Here is a 12,152-nt window from a genome sequence, read left to right as displayed (position 1 = left end):
AGAATAATAATAACTGAGTCCGGGTGTTGTTGTTCTGTGTCTGTGACTTGATCAGCCAGCTGTTGCAGCGCTGTGTTCACACACGCATTTGGCGCGATATACATACTCACCAGAATAAATGAGGAAAACTCCCGTGGTGAGTAGAATGGCTTACAGTTAATAAAGGGCGCTTCCAAATTAGGACAGCACATCCTCTTTAATGTTGTTACATCTGTACACCAACTTTCATTGATGTAAATTCATGTTCCACCAAACTCTCGTTTTCCCCGTTAACTCCGCGATACAATCCGCTCTGAACAGCTGAAAGCCCGGCAGATGTAACGCACTGTTCGGAATGGTTTCACTCAGCCAGGTTTCTGTGAAGCACAAGGCAGCAGAGTTTGAGAAGTCCTTGTTTGTACGGGTGAGGAGATGTAGTTCGTCCATTTTGTTAGGAAGAGAGCGGAGATTTGCTAGATGAATGCTCGGCAGCGCTGTTCGAAATCTGCGCCGACAGAGCGTGACCAGTGCGCCTGCTCGTCTCCCTCACCTGCATCTCCTAGCATGTTTAAACAACACAGCTGTGCCTCCGACTAAAATGTCCAGGAAAAATATTACTAAACACAGGACAAACAAACAAAAACAACAAAAGAACCGAAGAGCTACACATCGAGGCAGCCATACACGGTGCCATCTTGATGATTTACGGAGAGCCATATAATACAAATTCCTGCACTGTAATGATGCCTGAATGTGTAATAAAACATAAACATGACTGTGGAATAGGAATCACACCCCTGTTTGACTTGATCATATAAGGCAGTAAAATGCATTGCGCTTGTAACAAAATGAGCTGTTGAAAAACGGAAATGTAATGAGCAGAGCCTGCCGCTAGGTGTCAGAGGCGCCCAACAAGAAGTGGTGCTTCCTTGTTTGGAGAATGCAGAAGTAGACATCTGAAGTAAGAAACACTTTGTGATTTATGTGCGATAGGCAGTCTTGCCAGATTGATTGGGCTACTTTCAATAGATTTGTGTTGGGGGGGAAATATGCTTGGGTGTGTGGTCAAAATTTGGGCTACTTTGGAATGATTTTGGTGGGTTTTTAAAATGATCAAAGTAAGAATTTCCATTGCCCATGCAACTAAAATAAAGAAAATGTCTCCACATACAATCATTCAATCAAATAGCCAGAACACTGATTGACAGAAAATGTGTTTAATCCTGTTCAGAGGAGCTACAAGTTTCCACACCCACCAGTAAGTTCTGAATGTGAGCGATCTGCAGGTGTTGCTCGTTGATTTTTTGTGATAGAAATAAAGCAGTCTTAACAATAACAAAACAGTAAACGTAAGAGAAAACGACCCTGAAAAATGGGTAAATGGAAAGGTTTTTGGAAACTTTATCTTTGCGTCGCTTAATTTTGTTGTCAAGGTTGTAAAGGCAATGCTGTAGTATTATGGTTAATGTACATTTCATTTTCATATACACTATTTGGGCATTTTTGTTTTATGCATTCAGGCGGGTTTTGAGCAATCATTGCGTTGGAAAATGTCAAATGAATCAGGCAACAGTTACGATAGGAGTGACCAACAAAATATGGCATCATCTTAACTGAATGGATTAAGACCTGTACAATAAGTACTGTGCATCATGACATGCATAAATAACAGATCTTAATTCCCTGATAGGGGTACACTTGGGCATGCAACATGGTGAATGAATCAGCATTGTGAACCTTAAACGCAGTTACCCGCCATGGTGTGGCCGTCAAGCTGTGAAACGCGTGATTGCCTACAATGAACTATGAGAACGGAATGCTCTATTGGAGTGAAATTTTGCCACTTGAATGTGATATTGATGCAGACGAGGGTTGTGATGAACAGGCAACATGGATAGCAGAAAGCCGAAGACCCTTAAACCATCCTCTAAATGCAAATTGATGATTATGAACTTAGCGTATTTCTGATGGGGATCAGTTGCTGCCTTGATGCGATGCTTTTGATGGACTTGGCGAGGAGCAAGCTCCTTCCGGCACCGGGTCGTGCATTCTGGTTGCAGTAGGTGCAGTGGCTCGACTAAGGGAGGTCTCCTACGTGATTGAGATCTGGATGAAGATTAGGATTTGCTGATCGTTTATGACCTGTAGGTTTGATGCGGGGAAGAAAGTTGAGATGGAGCGGTGGCATCATCGGGGAGGGAAGGCGTGCTTCCCAAGATGTTATGTGAGCTGGTTCACCTGTGGCCTGGAGAGACTGAGATTGATGGAGATGCCTGCTAAACATTTCTGTTGTCATTCCAAGATGGCAGCGATCCCACTGAGACTCCGGAAATTGCAGACTCGCACTGCGGCGAGGAGCTGCTGATCCTGGATGTAAGGTAAGGAGCAGTGACTAAATCCATATTAGCTTGTCGGGGAGCGAAGCTGACTCGATGTTGGACATAGTAAGTTCTAGAAAAAATTGCCACATTGGCACCTGAAGGCAGCAGAGTGGTTGGCTGCTGGCAGACCTTTAAAGTGAGAGGTGAACAGTTATTAAAGGAAATTATGAATGAAACGATGACGTGTACCGCACAAGTCTCCCTGACAGAACTACCGCTTACGCTTCCATTTCCATGTTTAAATTACATTTTGAATTCCAGATTTTCAATGTGGACTTTTGAACACCACTGTAGATATAAATTTTTACATAAAATCCTGATGTTGAAACAAACTAACAAAAAAAAGTTCAGATCCATGATATTTGTCTACTACCCACTTCTGAATTCACTTTTTTTTTTATAGGGAGCAGCAGTAAGTTGGGTTGAGTGTTGAATTAAAATAATTGATTTGCAAAAAGTGTGTACATATGGAGAATGCTAATGTCAAGGAGATCACCACTGGGTTCTGGAGGAGGAATGAGGTGTCAGCAGCAGTCCTGTACTTAGAGCTGAAAGGTTTCTATATGGCTAACCACACTGTACAGCTCCCCTGTTCTGTCATAGAGAAGGAAATGTGCAGGTAATGCTTTTAACTGTGGTAAACTCTCAAGCAGAGTATGGCCGGTACTGACAAAGGAATGTCGGGGAAACATTTCCGGAACATTGCAAAAGTACAGTCACAGCACATCTTGTCGCTTAGTTTCATTGTGAGAGTTGTAGCTTATCAGAAACTAATGGGATTTCCTGCTGTTTTTGCTACTGGCTGGCTACTCACATGGGAGTTTATATGTGTGCATGTGAGAGAGAGCCACAGTGTGTATATATACAGTATATATAGATATATATTTCATTTAGAGGATATTCCAAACAGATCTCACACTCATGTTTTTTTTTTTTTTTAAAGAGACTGCAGGCAGATTTCTCTGCCTGTTTAGCTGTATATTCAGTATACGCCTATACATATATGATATATACACCTGCGTGTGTCTGTATCAGTGTGTATATCTCGGAATGTGGAGAGAGCACATGGTATTCTGATTTTGAGTAATCTGAGTTGATGAGTTGATTGAAGTTGCTTGCTGTTCTCTTGATTTTCCTAGGCTGACTTTAGTCCTTGTGGGGAAGTGTGGTAGCCTGAATTAGTATGTATGTAAACTTTGTGCGTGTTATGTGTGTGACTTACAATTCCATTATCATTACAAAGGTGTTCATCTCTGACAGGGCAAAACAACAAAACAGTATTGTTTTTCTGTCTTTTATCTTCGTCACTCTGTTCTTACCTCTCTCTTTTTTCAACCCTCAGTCTGTTTTTACACTTAACTCTAACTCACTCTCTCCTGAACTGTCCCCCTTTTTCACCTATCCATTAATCTTTCTCTTTCTCTCCCTTCATTATTACATCTATTCTTCTACCCATACTTCCTTTTTTTCCCCCTAATTTTTCCTAATTGGTTCTGGCCCTCATTTGTTGGGAGATTCTGGGTTTTTCTCTCTGTCTCTGATGGGCTGAGGGAGGCAGCTCGCTCCAGTCACTCATGTTCACAGATTACCTTCACTAATGGAATTTAATTATTCAGCATATCCTGGTGGCGATTTGGCCCGAAAAAGAATGACAGAATCTGGGATGGAGAGGTAGTAGATAGATGAATTAGGGGTAACATATGGAGGAGGGAAGCGAGATAATGACAGAGGAATATTAAGGAATTTGTTTCATCTTTGTCTTCAGAATATTTTGATGGATCATTCACACGATTACTCTAATAAAAGTACATCTTGCACAGATGAGCCAGTTTTTGGCAGATACATAAAGACTATTGAGTTTTATAAAATAGTATAAAATATGGAAGTACTAATAAGTCGTGAAAGACCAATATATCATCCAGGCTGATGGACTGACCAGTATTTCATGGAAGTGGGAGGGGGTCAAGCCCAACAATTCACTCACTTACACAACACACTCATGATAAAGATGACTGAAAGTCAACATGCATGGAGACAAAACAAAAGAGTTTTGGGGCACTTTGTTATATATCAGTCATGGGACAAAAGTGTAAACTTGTGAAGAGTGAAGACGATAGAACAGTTTGCAAATCAAAGACTTGGATATTTTGTTCAAACCTTTGAGAATAAAATGAGAACAGCACTCATTTATTGGCACCAAAACAAGGGTCTGCTTTAAGACTAAACATAAATTCAAAGATATTTAGTCTTACAAGGAATGTTTTGGGTTTAATACAAGTTAAACTGTACTGACAGCACTGTGTGACAGATCTCTTGCTACTTTCTTTGAAGGAGGATGCGGGAGCCGGGTAAACAATCCACGTAAGCTTTTTATTGCACACACTCTTTAGTTTGCTTTTCAGCAACACACACACAAGACTCTGCTGTGTGCATCTCTCTCTCTCTCCTCCGGCAGTCTGGACTGCCCTCTTAAGTCCCAAACATACTCTACGCAAGTACGTGAACGCAGACGCACCTTGCTATGCAAGCTCGATTTCACGTGTTGTTGCATTGTGAAATGTGTCAGCGCTCAATTCATAACCCAATGCAACTATGCACTGCATTCTTAGCATTGCCGCAAGGGGCGCTAGAGCGAAGTTTCTAGCAATTTGAGTTGAATCTTTTTGAAAAATATATGACTTTGTGTCCCCAGTCCCTTCAAACTAACTTGTCTTTTCTCCTTGTCTCTCCCCACTCCTCAACTATCGACACATCTTCCATATCCGGGCTGCATCCGAAAATGTAGGCAGCTGACTTGCCGCCTAAACAGTTAATGGCTTAACTGACTGCTGTTTTGAATGAATGTAACTCAAGGAAACTGGCTTTTGAACAGTTTGAAAAGCACCTTATTTTCATCCTGCCTGCGTATACAGCCTCCGAAGGCAGCATTTTCCTAGTTTTGGATGCAACACCGGTTTCATGGTCATGCCTAAAAAAATCTATTGCCCCCTTGTGGTCTGAGATTTGTAACCACCAGAGCAATGCAAGAGCGCATGTAATGTATGTACAACAGGACCATGCATTGGCCAAGTACTCACATCTGCGTTTGCGTACTTGCTTGAAGTATGTTTCGGTTTTTATGCCTCTCCAGCTCCCACTGTAACACAGAACAGCTGTTAGAGATAATTTCCCACAGGTGTCAGTTCTTACCATTCTTCCTCTCCTAGCCTCGCTCTCCACAGATGTCTCTCAGCCACAGCCACATCACCACATACCCCCATAGCCTGACTCAGGCTGGGGAGCCATCCAACCTGTCACTTACTCTCCCCATTTCTAGAGAGGAAATCCACCACAGCCATCTGCACCCCCAACCTGTGGACCACCTCAAACTTAAAGGGCTGGAGAACCAGATACCAATGGGTAATCCGCGTGTGGGCATCCTTCATGCAATGGAGCCTCTGGAGCGGGGCGTGGTCCGAACAGAGGGTGAAAGCACGCCCCAACAGATAGTACCGGAGGATGAGGACCGCCCACTTGATGGCCAGACACTCCTTTTCTATCATGCTGTACAGCACGGGGCGCTTCTCCCCCTCCACCATCTGGGACAGTACCACTCCCAACCCCCTCTCCAATGCGTCCGTCTGTGAGATAAAAGGGAGAGCGAAGTTAGAAGAGTGCAATAATGGCCCGCCGCAACTTTCACCTGCGTGAATGCCTGCTGACACGGCTCCGTCCACTGGACCAGATCTGGGGCCCCCTTTTTAGTGAGATCAGTCAGCGGGCTGGTGGCGGTCAAATAATTAGGCACAAACCTGAGATAATAGCCAGCCAGCCCCAGGAACTGTCTCACCTCCTTTTAGGTCTTAGGTCATCTGCCCGTGACCCAAGTGGAAGCCCAGGTACCGTAATTCCACCCGCCCAATTGCACACTTCTTTGGATTTGCTGTGAGTTCCGCACATCTCAAAGACCTCAGGACAGCCCTCAGGTGCTGCAGGTGCCGCTGCCAATCATTACTGTAAATAATGATGTTGTCCAGATAGGCAGTGGCGTAAGCAGCATGTGGTCTTAAGATTCTGTCCATGAGCCGCTGAAACGTAGTTGGGGCAGGTGGAAAATGCCGTCTTTTCACGGGACATAGAAGTTAAGGGGATCTGCCTATGTCCCTTCGTTAAATCCATTGTCGAATAAAAGCGAGCCGCACCTAACCGACCAAACTGTTCATCAATCTGAGGAACTGGGTACGTATCAAATTTAGACACCGCATTGACTTTTCTATAATCCACACAGAACCGGACTGAGCCATCACTCTTCAGAACCAGCACCACCGGACTGGCCCAGTCACTATGGGATTCTTCTATTACCCCCAAATCTACCATGGCCTTTAATTCTTCCCAAACCACTTCTTTTTTATGCTCAGGTAACTGGAAGGGACGACTACGTACCACTACCCCTGGGGGTATTTAGAGCTCGATATGGGGATCAATACAAGGACTTTATCTCTCAGACATCGCTCGGCTACGGCCACATCACCGCACATTGATTGTGTAATGTTGATTACCACAGGAAATAATTTTGACTTGTCACTCTTTTAAAAAAAATATAAAATAAATCACATGCAGTAAGGCACATATGATGAAAGTAAATGGGTCAAATACACAAAACATTAAATACACACTTTTTCAAAAGTATAGCAACAATACTGTTGCTCACAAACCTTGTCTGTGTAAAGTTATCCTGTATTTAAACTTTGTTGTCATGATGACATAATGTCGGTAAACCATGTAGGCCTATATCCTGGTAACTTTCGCATGGTGTAAAGGATACCAAAAAGACAGTTGACATGACTTTGTGTTTTCATTTTCCTCATTGTCTTCATTTTTTGAACAAGCCATCGTGTTATCCTGTCCACGATCAGATATGCGATGGAATATGTGCACTTTTTCAGTAACTATGTTTACATGCACTAATTTACATCAATCTGAATAAATTCTATCCGATTGCAGATTCTGTCACATCCGTGAGTGGTTTTGAATTCTTGGCTGTAATGCGATATCATGCATAAAGAAGAGGTCACACAAGACTTTGAGCATGCAAATTTTTTTCCGGACAATGCAACGGACCAGGATTTCATGTCATGTGGGAGAGAAAAATAACAAATAATATTTATATAATTTAAAAAATATATTGTCAACTAACTTTCCTGCAACTACAAAACCTGCAGCTTTGAGGATATTTAGGCCTATTCTTTGAATTGAGCCAAGAGATCAGCGTGACGTTTCGATCTTCTATTGGTCACACGTCCTCTCATCATACTGATTCGCAGGTCAGAGTTTACCAAACCTGAACTTCCAATACGCAGGGTAGGACAAAACGAGGTTGCCTTTTCAGTCTCCCACATTCAGATGCGTTTGAAGGGAGCACGAAGTGTAGTGAAACCGCCCTTAAGGCAGCGTACTAACTGGATAGAATCGTTCCTTCTCATGAATAATATAGAGAAACACTCAGAAATTAGAGACATAGACACATGCTCTCTAACCACTCATCTCTCAGACTTTACGCATATACCTCATATTTTGTGATGTTGCTTCAACTCTCGATTTTAAACCAAAAAAATGAAATGGTAAAAAAATACGACCATGTTTCCCTTAGTATTAAACATAATGAGTGCCACGTGTACATAATTTTTAGCGTTTCAATGTGTTTTGGGCTTTCATGACCCTTAATAAAGAATTTAAATACTAAACATTTTCTGTTTTTAAATAATTTTAAGTGAATATTAAGTAAATATTGTGTGAAATAAGTTCCTCCTTGTGTCAGTTCCAAAATTTAACCTTAGCCTTGTCAACAAAATAAACATATTGATACATTTTTAAAATGCAGTCTAATAATAATAATTTTCTGTTTTCAAATGTTTGTAAGTGAATTTTGAGTAAATATTGTGTGACTTAAGTGTTAATTTAATTTCAGCAAGCTTCATTTCACAACATTAAATTGGATTATTTACAATATATCAACATTATATCGGGCACTCTTTACTGTAATCTTGGTATCACATCTTGGTATCAGCTGACCTCTACTGACATAACCCATATAAGTCACCCACCCATCCATCCATACAAGTCCCTCACAGATTCACATGCACTCGCATACACACACACACACATTCTCTTTCACTCTTCTTCTACCCACCCACACCCACGTATTTTTTACATTCATTCCCTCTCTCAGCCTGTTTCCCTCCCTTCCACCTCTTTTCTATCTTGCTTCCCTCTCACTTTCACTTGCTCTCTATTTTTTGTGTACATACACAAACACACAGTCATTCTCTCGCTCTCTCACCAGGGGACTCTAATTAAGCTCAGCTGGTCTTTGATGTTGTCGCCTAGGCAACAGTCTCCATGACGAGGCTTGCTTTTCCAGAAAAAAAGCATGCACATTTTACTGCCATATGACATGCACCATGCCCTTCACACACCGAGTCAGACATGCATGCATAGAACAACATTTTAAAAGGCAGTGTAGCTTACATGATCAGTGCATTCACTGAAGTGTAGCAATTAGAAAAGCCAAGCAATTTCATCAGATACTAGAAAGACCTGTTACGCTGTGCACAAACGCAGCCTCTGCAATATATCTTCAAGAAAATATATGGCTTCATTCATGAGTCCTCAGGATTCCTGGATAATAATTTCCAGATCTCCTGTGGGTATGTGTGTGGGTGTCTCAGTGGGAAAAACCCTGCTTGCCTTCTGCTTATCAATTAAACAAACCTTGCCAATCTAACACTTACAATTAACATTAAACACATCTAACACTGCCAACAGCACAATTAGCTTCCCGTTCCGTCGTTAGTCTCTGCTGATATACTGCCTGACATGAAGTTGCAGTGGGAGAGAGAAACAGAGAGATAGTCATGTAACTGTCACGGCACATTATGCCAGCGGAATTCTGTTTGCTTATTGCTCTATCTGTTTGGCTTTCCTGGCAGAATAAAATGACTATGAGTGTGTTCTCATTGTCGTGCTCATCAGTCTGTTTCCCTCTCATTCTGCATCCAGTGCTGCCTCTCAGAACACATTTTACTCATTCCACCAGGAGGAGAGCAGCTCTATTTATTAGTTGTTATAATAAGATAATCTGAATTATTAATTTGTAATTGATGTCTTTGATTAGATGTATGATGAATGCTTAGTCTTGAGGAGTGCTTGTGCAACCTGTTATCTTTCATCTTTCAATGTCCTAAATATGATTGGCGCGATGTGACATGTTTCCAGTGACAAGCAATTTGTCTGTCCACACTTAAAAAAACAAAAGAAACTGTGCGACGCAACACAAAGATATTTGATGTTTATAGACCCCATCAGATAATTATAGTTTTGAAGCTATTAGTCCATGTGTTTTTGTTTTGAGGTCTTCTTTGAGGCATATATGATACCAGAAATATTGATGAATTATTTTGCACTACACAGACTTTTGTCCAATCAAAAGCTTTCTAGAATGAGAATGTCCCAAATCATTGTACATGGCTGTGACATGCCCAATGTTTATTGGCTATTTAAAACAAAACAGATGAGACCTTGATTATGTCCCACCCAAATTTTCTATTTTTTAACAGGAAATACGTCATCATCAGACAGAAAATTGCACTTATCAGGCTATTTCCTGGAGTCTTGAACATACAGCTACAGTATTAGGAGTGTGATTTTGGTGTAATGAGATTTCACTTTGAATGGAGGGTGGGGGGTTTGGGGGTTGGTTGTGACAAGAACTTTTTTTTTTTCATTTACATGGAAGAGATAGCTTTTATTGCTTGCCACTTTATCGTCGTGGTTAGCATCCGGTTAGGAAACTTTGATAGGTTTAAAGAGCAGTTAATAAATCTGCTTCCTTGGCTGTGATTTGTTTCCATTTTTCCTTTGCGTCATGTCAGTGTTGCAGCTAGTGACAGCTGTGTTCCCTTGAGCACTTCTTTTTAATGACTGAATGCAAATTTCATATCCATTATGTTAAGTGTTGAATCTTGCGAGTTATGTCCTATAAAGGTCTGAATTGAAGCTTTGCCATGGAACTCCATTTAATTTGCACTGTTTAACATTTGCATTCTGACTTGTCCCCTTCAGCTCTTCGTCATTGACAATGGTGCAGACGACTGGAGGATTGCAATGACCATGGAGCGAGTGCTGCTTATCACTCTGGAGCTGATCGTCTCGGCGGTTCACCCAGTGCCAGGGGACTTCAAGTTCATGTGGCGGGCACGGCTGGCCTTCTCCTATGCTCCCTCACAGGCGGAGGCAGATCTGGACATGGTGCTGTCTGTGCCCATGTTCCTAAGACTCTACCTCATCGCCCGAGTCATGCTGCTACACAGCAAGCTCTTCACTGACGCCTCCTCTCGCAGCATAGGGGCACTCAACAAGGTCAGAGGTCAAGTCAAGGGTAATTAGGGGGTCAAAGGTGAGGGTTTAGGGCAGAAGTCACTAATTAGAAGACTGCGATCCAAGATTGGTTCCACCTAGAAGCATTTATCATTGATAAATAAGAAATAATCAAAAATATAGCATATTTTTCCAAACTGAGAAACTGAACACTAAAGCAGCATATAAAAAAGGTGTGCTTCACACTTCATTAATGTACAGTAGGAATCAAAAAGGAGCAAACAATAAATGAGTGAAATGCATGCAAAGGCAGAATGCAGTAACAGCACATTTATTTATTTTTTTCAAAATTGAATTATGACCGAATTCATATCTCTTAGACTCTGATCTGTCATTTGACAGGCAGGTTTGGCTTAACAATGCTCAGATTCAGAGAAAACAGAGTGAGTGTTGTTGTAGTTACTGTGTTTTGGCTTTGTACAATTGCTAACACTCACGTGAAAGGATACACTAGTTATGGTAATCTAATGCATGTGTAATTTTCCTTTTATAAATGACTACAAATAGTTTTGAATTTAATTGAATAATAATTGGAGATTACTATGGCCTTAGAGGGACATAATAATCAATATAATTTATTATTTTTTTATTTTATGGTATTATATTAGGCAGATGCTATTTGCACTAAGTAAATAGCAACCAAAATTATCTTCTTTGCACTAAGTGCAAATAGTGTTAGATGCTATTTTCACACCTAATTAAATACTAACATACAGTATAGGGGCATCATTGCAGCATGATTATTGTGTTTATTTAGAGTCCCACAGACAGCCTACACTAAATAACCCTTACCTCTAAACCTAACCTTAACCTTCCCCTACGAAAATTATCCATGGTTTTGCTACAGTAACCATAGTCTTACCATAGTATTTTGTAGTAAAATCATAGTAACCACAAAATTAAACATAGTTACTATATTAACACCATATTACTGTAGTAACACTATGGTTAACTGCATTAAAACTATGGCTTATACCAAAAAATATGGTTACTACATTATCAATATAGTAAAACCATGGTTAATTTACCTGGATCAAACCTTTCTCTCAACTCTCCGATATTCACAGTGACCAAATCACTGCAAGGAAATCAACCTTTATATTAATTTGTATTTATTGTTATAAGTAGTATTAGAGGAAATATTAAGAGTGGAGACAGGAAACAGAGTGGGAAAAACTGGGGCAAAAGGGGGAATCGAACCCGGGTCGTCCGTACCAGTAAAACACATCCACAATGTCTTAACACACCACACCATTGAAGCAACACTTGGGGTGCAGTTTATCTTTAATTTCACTGTTTCCACCAGACTGTTTGAGTGCAAATAGCCACACAGTGTGGCAGGTGCTATTTACACCTAGTGCAAATAATCACTGCGAT

At 41.0% G+C, this 12,152-nt stretch overlaps 1 protein-coding gene across 2 annotated transcripts in view; it reads left to right on the top strand.

Moving 5' to 3' along the window:
* The window catches only part of LOC127453280 (small conductance calcium-activated potassium channel protein 3-like), a 116,031-nt gene that overhangs the window by 64,145 nt on the left and 39,734 nt on the right, over positions 1–12,152 (top strand). For both annotated transcript variants that reach the window (XM_051719527.1, XM_051719528.1), the window contains one exon: positions 10,461–10,757. In XM_051719527.1, coding sequence (XP_051575487.1) covers positions 10,461–10,757 — 297 coding nt within the window. The remainder of the gene's footprint in view (positions 1–10,460; positions 10,758–12,152) is intronic.

Source organism: Myxocyprinus asiaticus, chromosome 15 (genome assembly GCF_019703515.2).
Source record: "Myxocyprinus asiaticus isolate MX2 ecotype Aquarium Trade chromosome 15, UBuf_Myxa_2, whole genome shotgun sequence".
NCBI classification, from domain to species: Eukaryota; Metazoa; Chordata; class Actinopteri; order Cypriniformes; family Catostomidae; genus Myxocyprinus; species Myxocyprinus asiaticus.
This window is presented reverse-complemented; position numbering and strand designations above follow the sequence as displayed.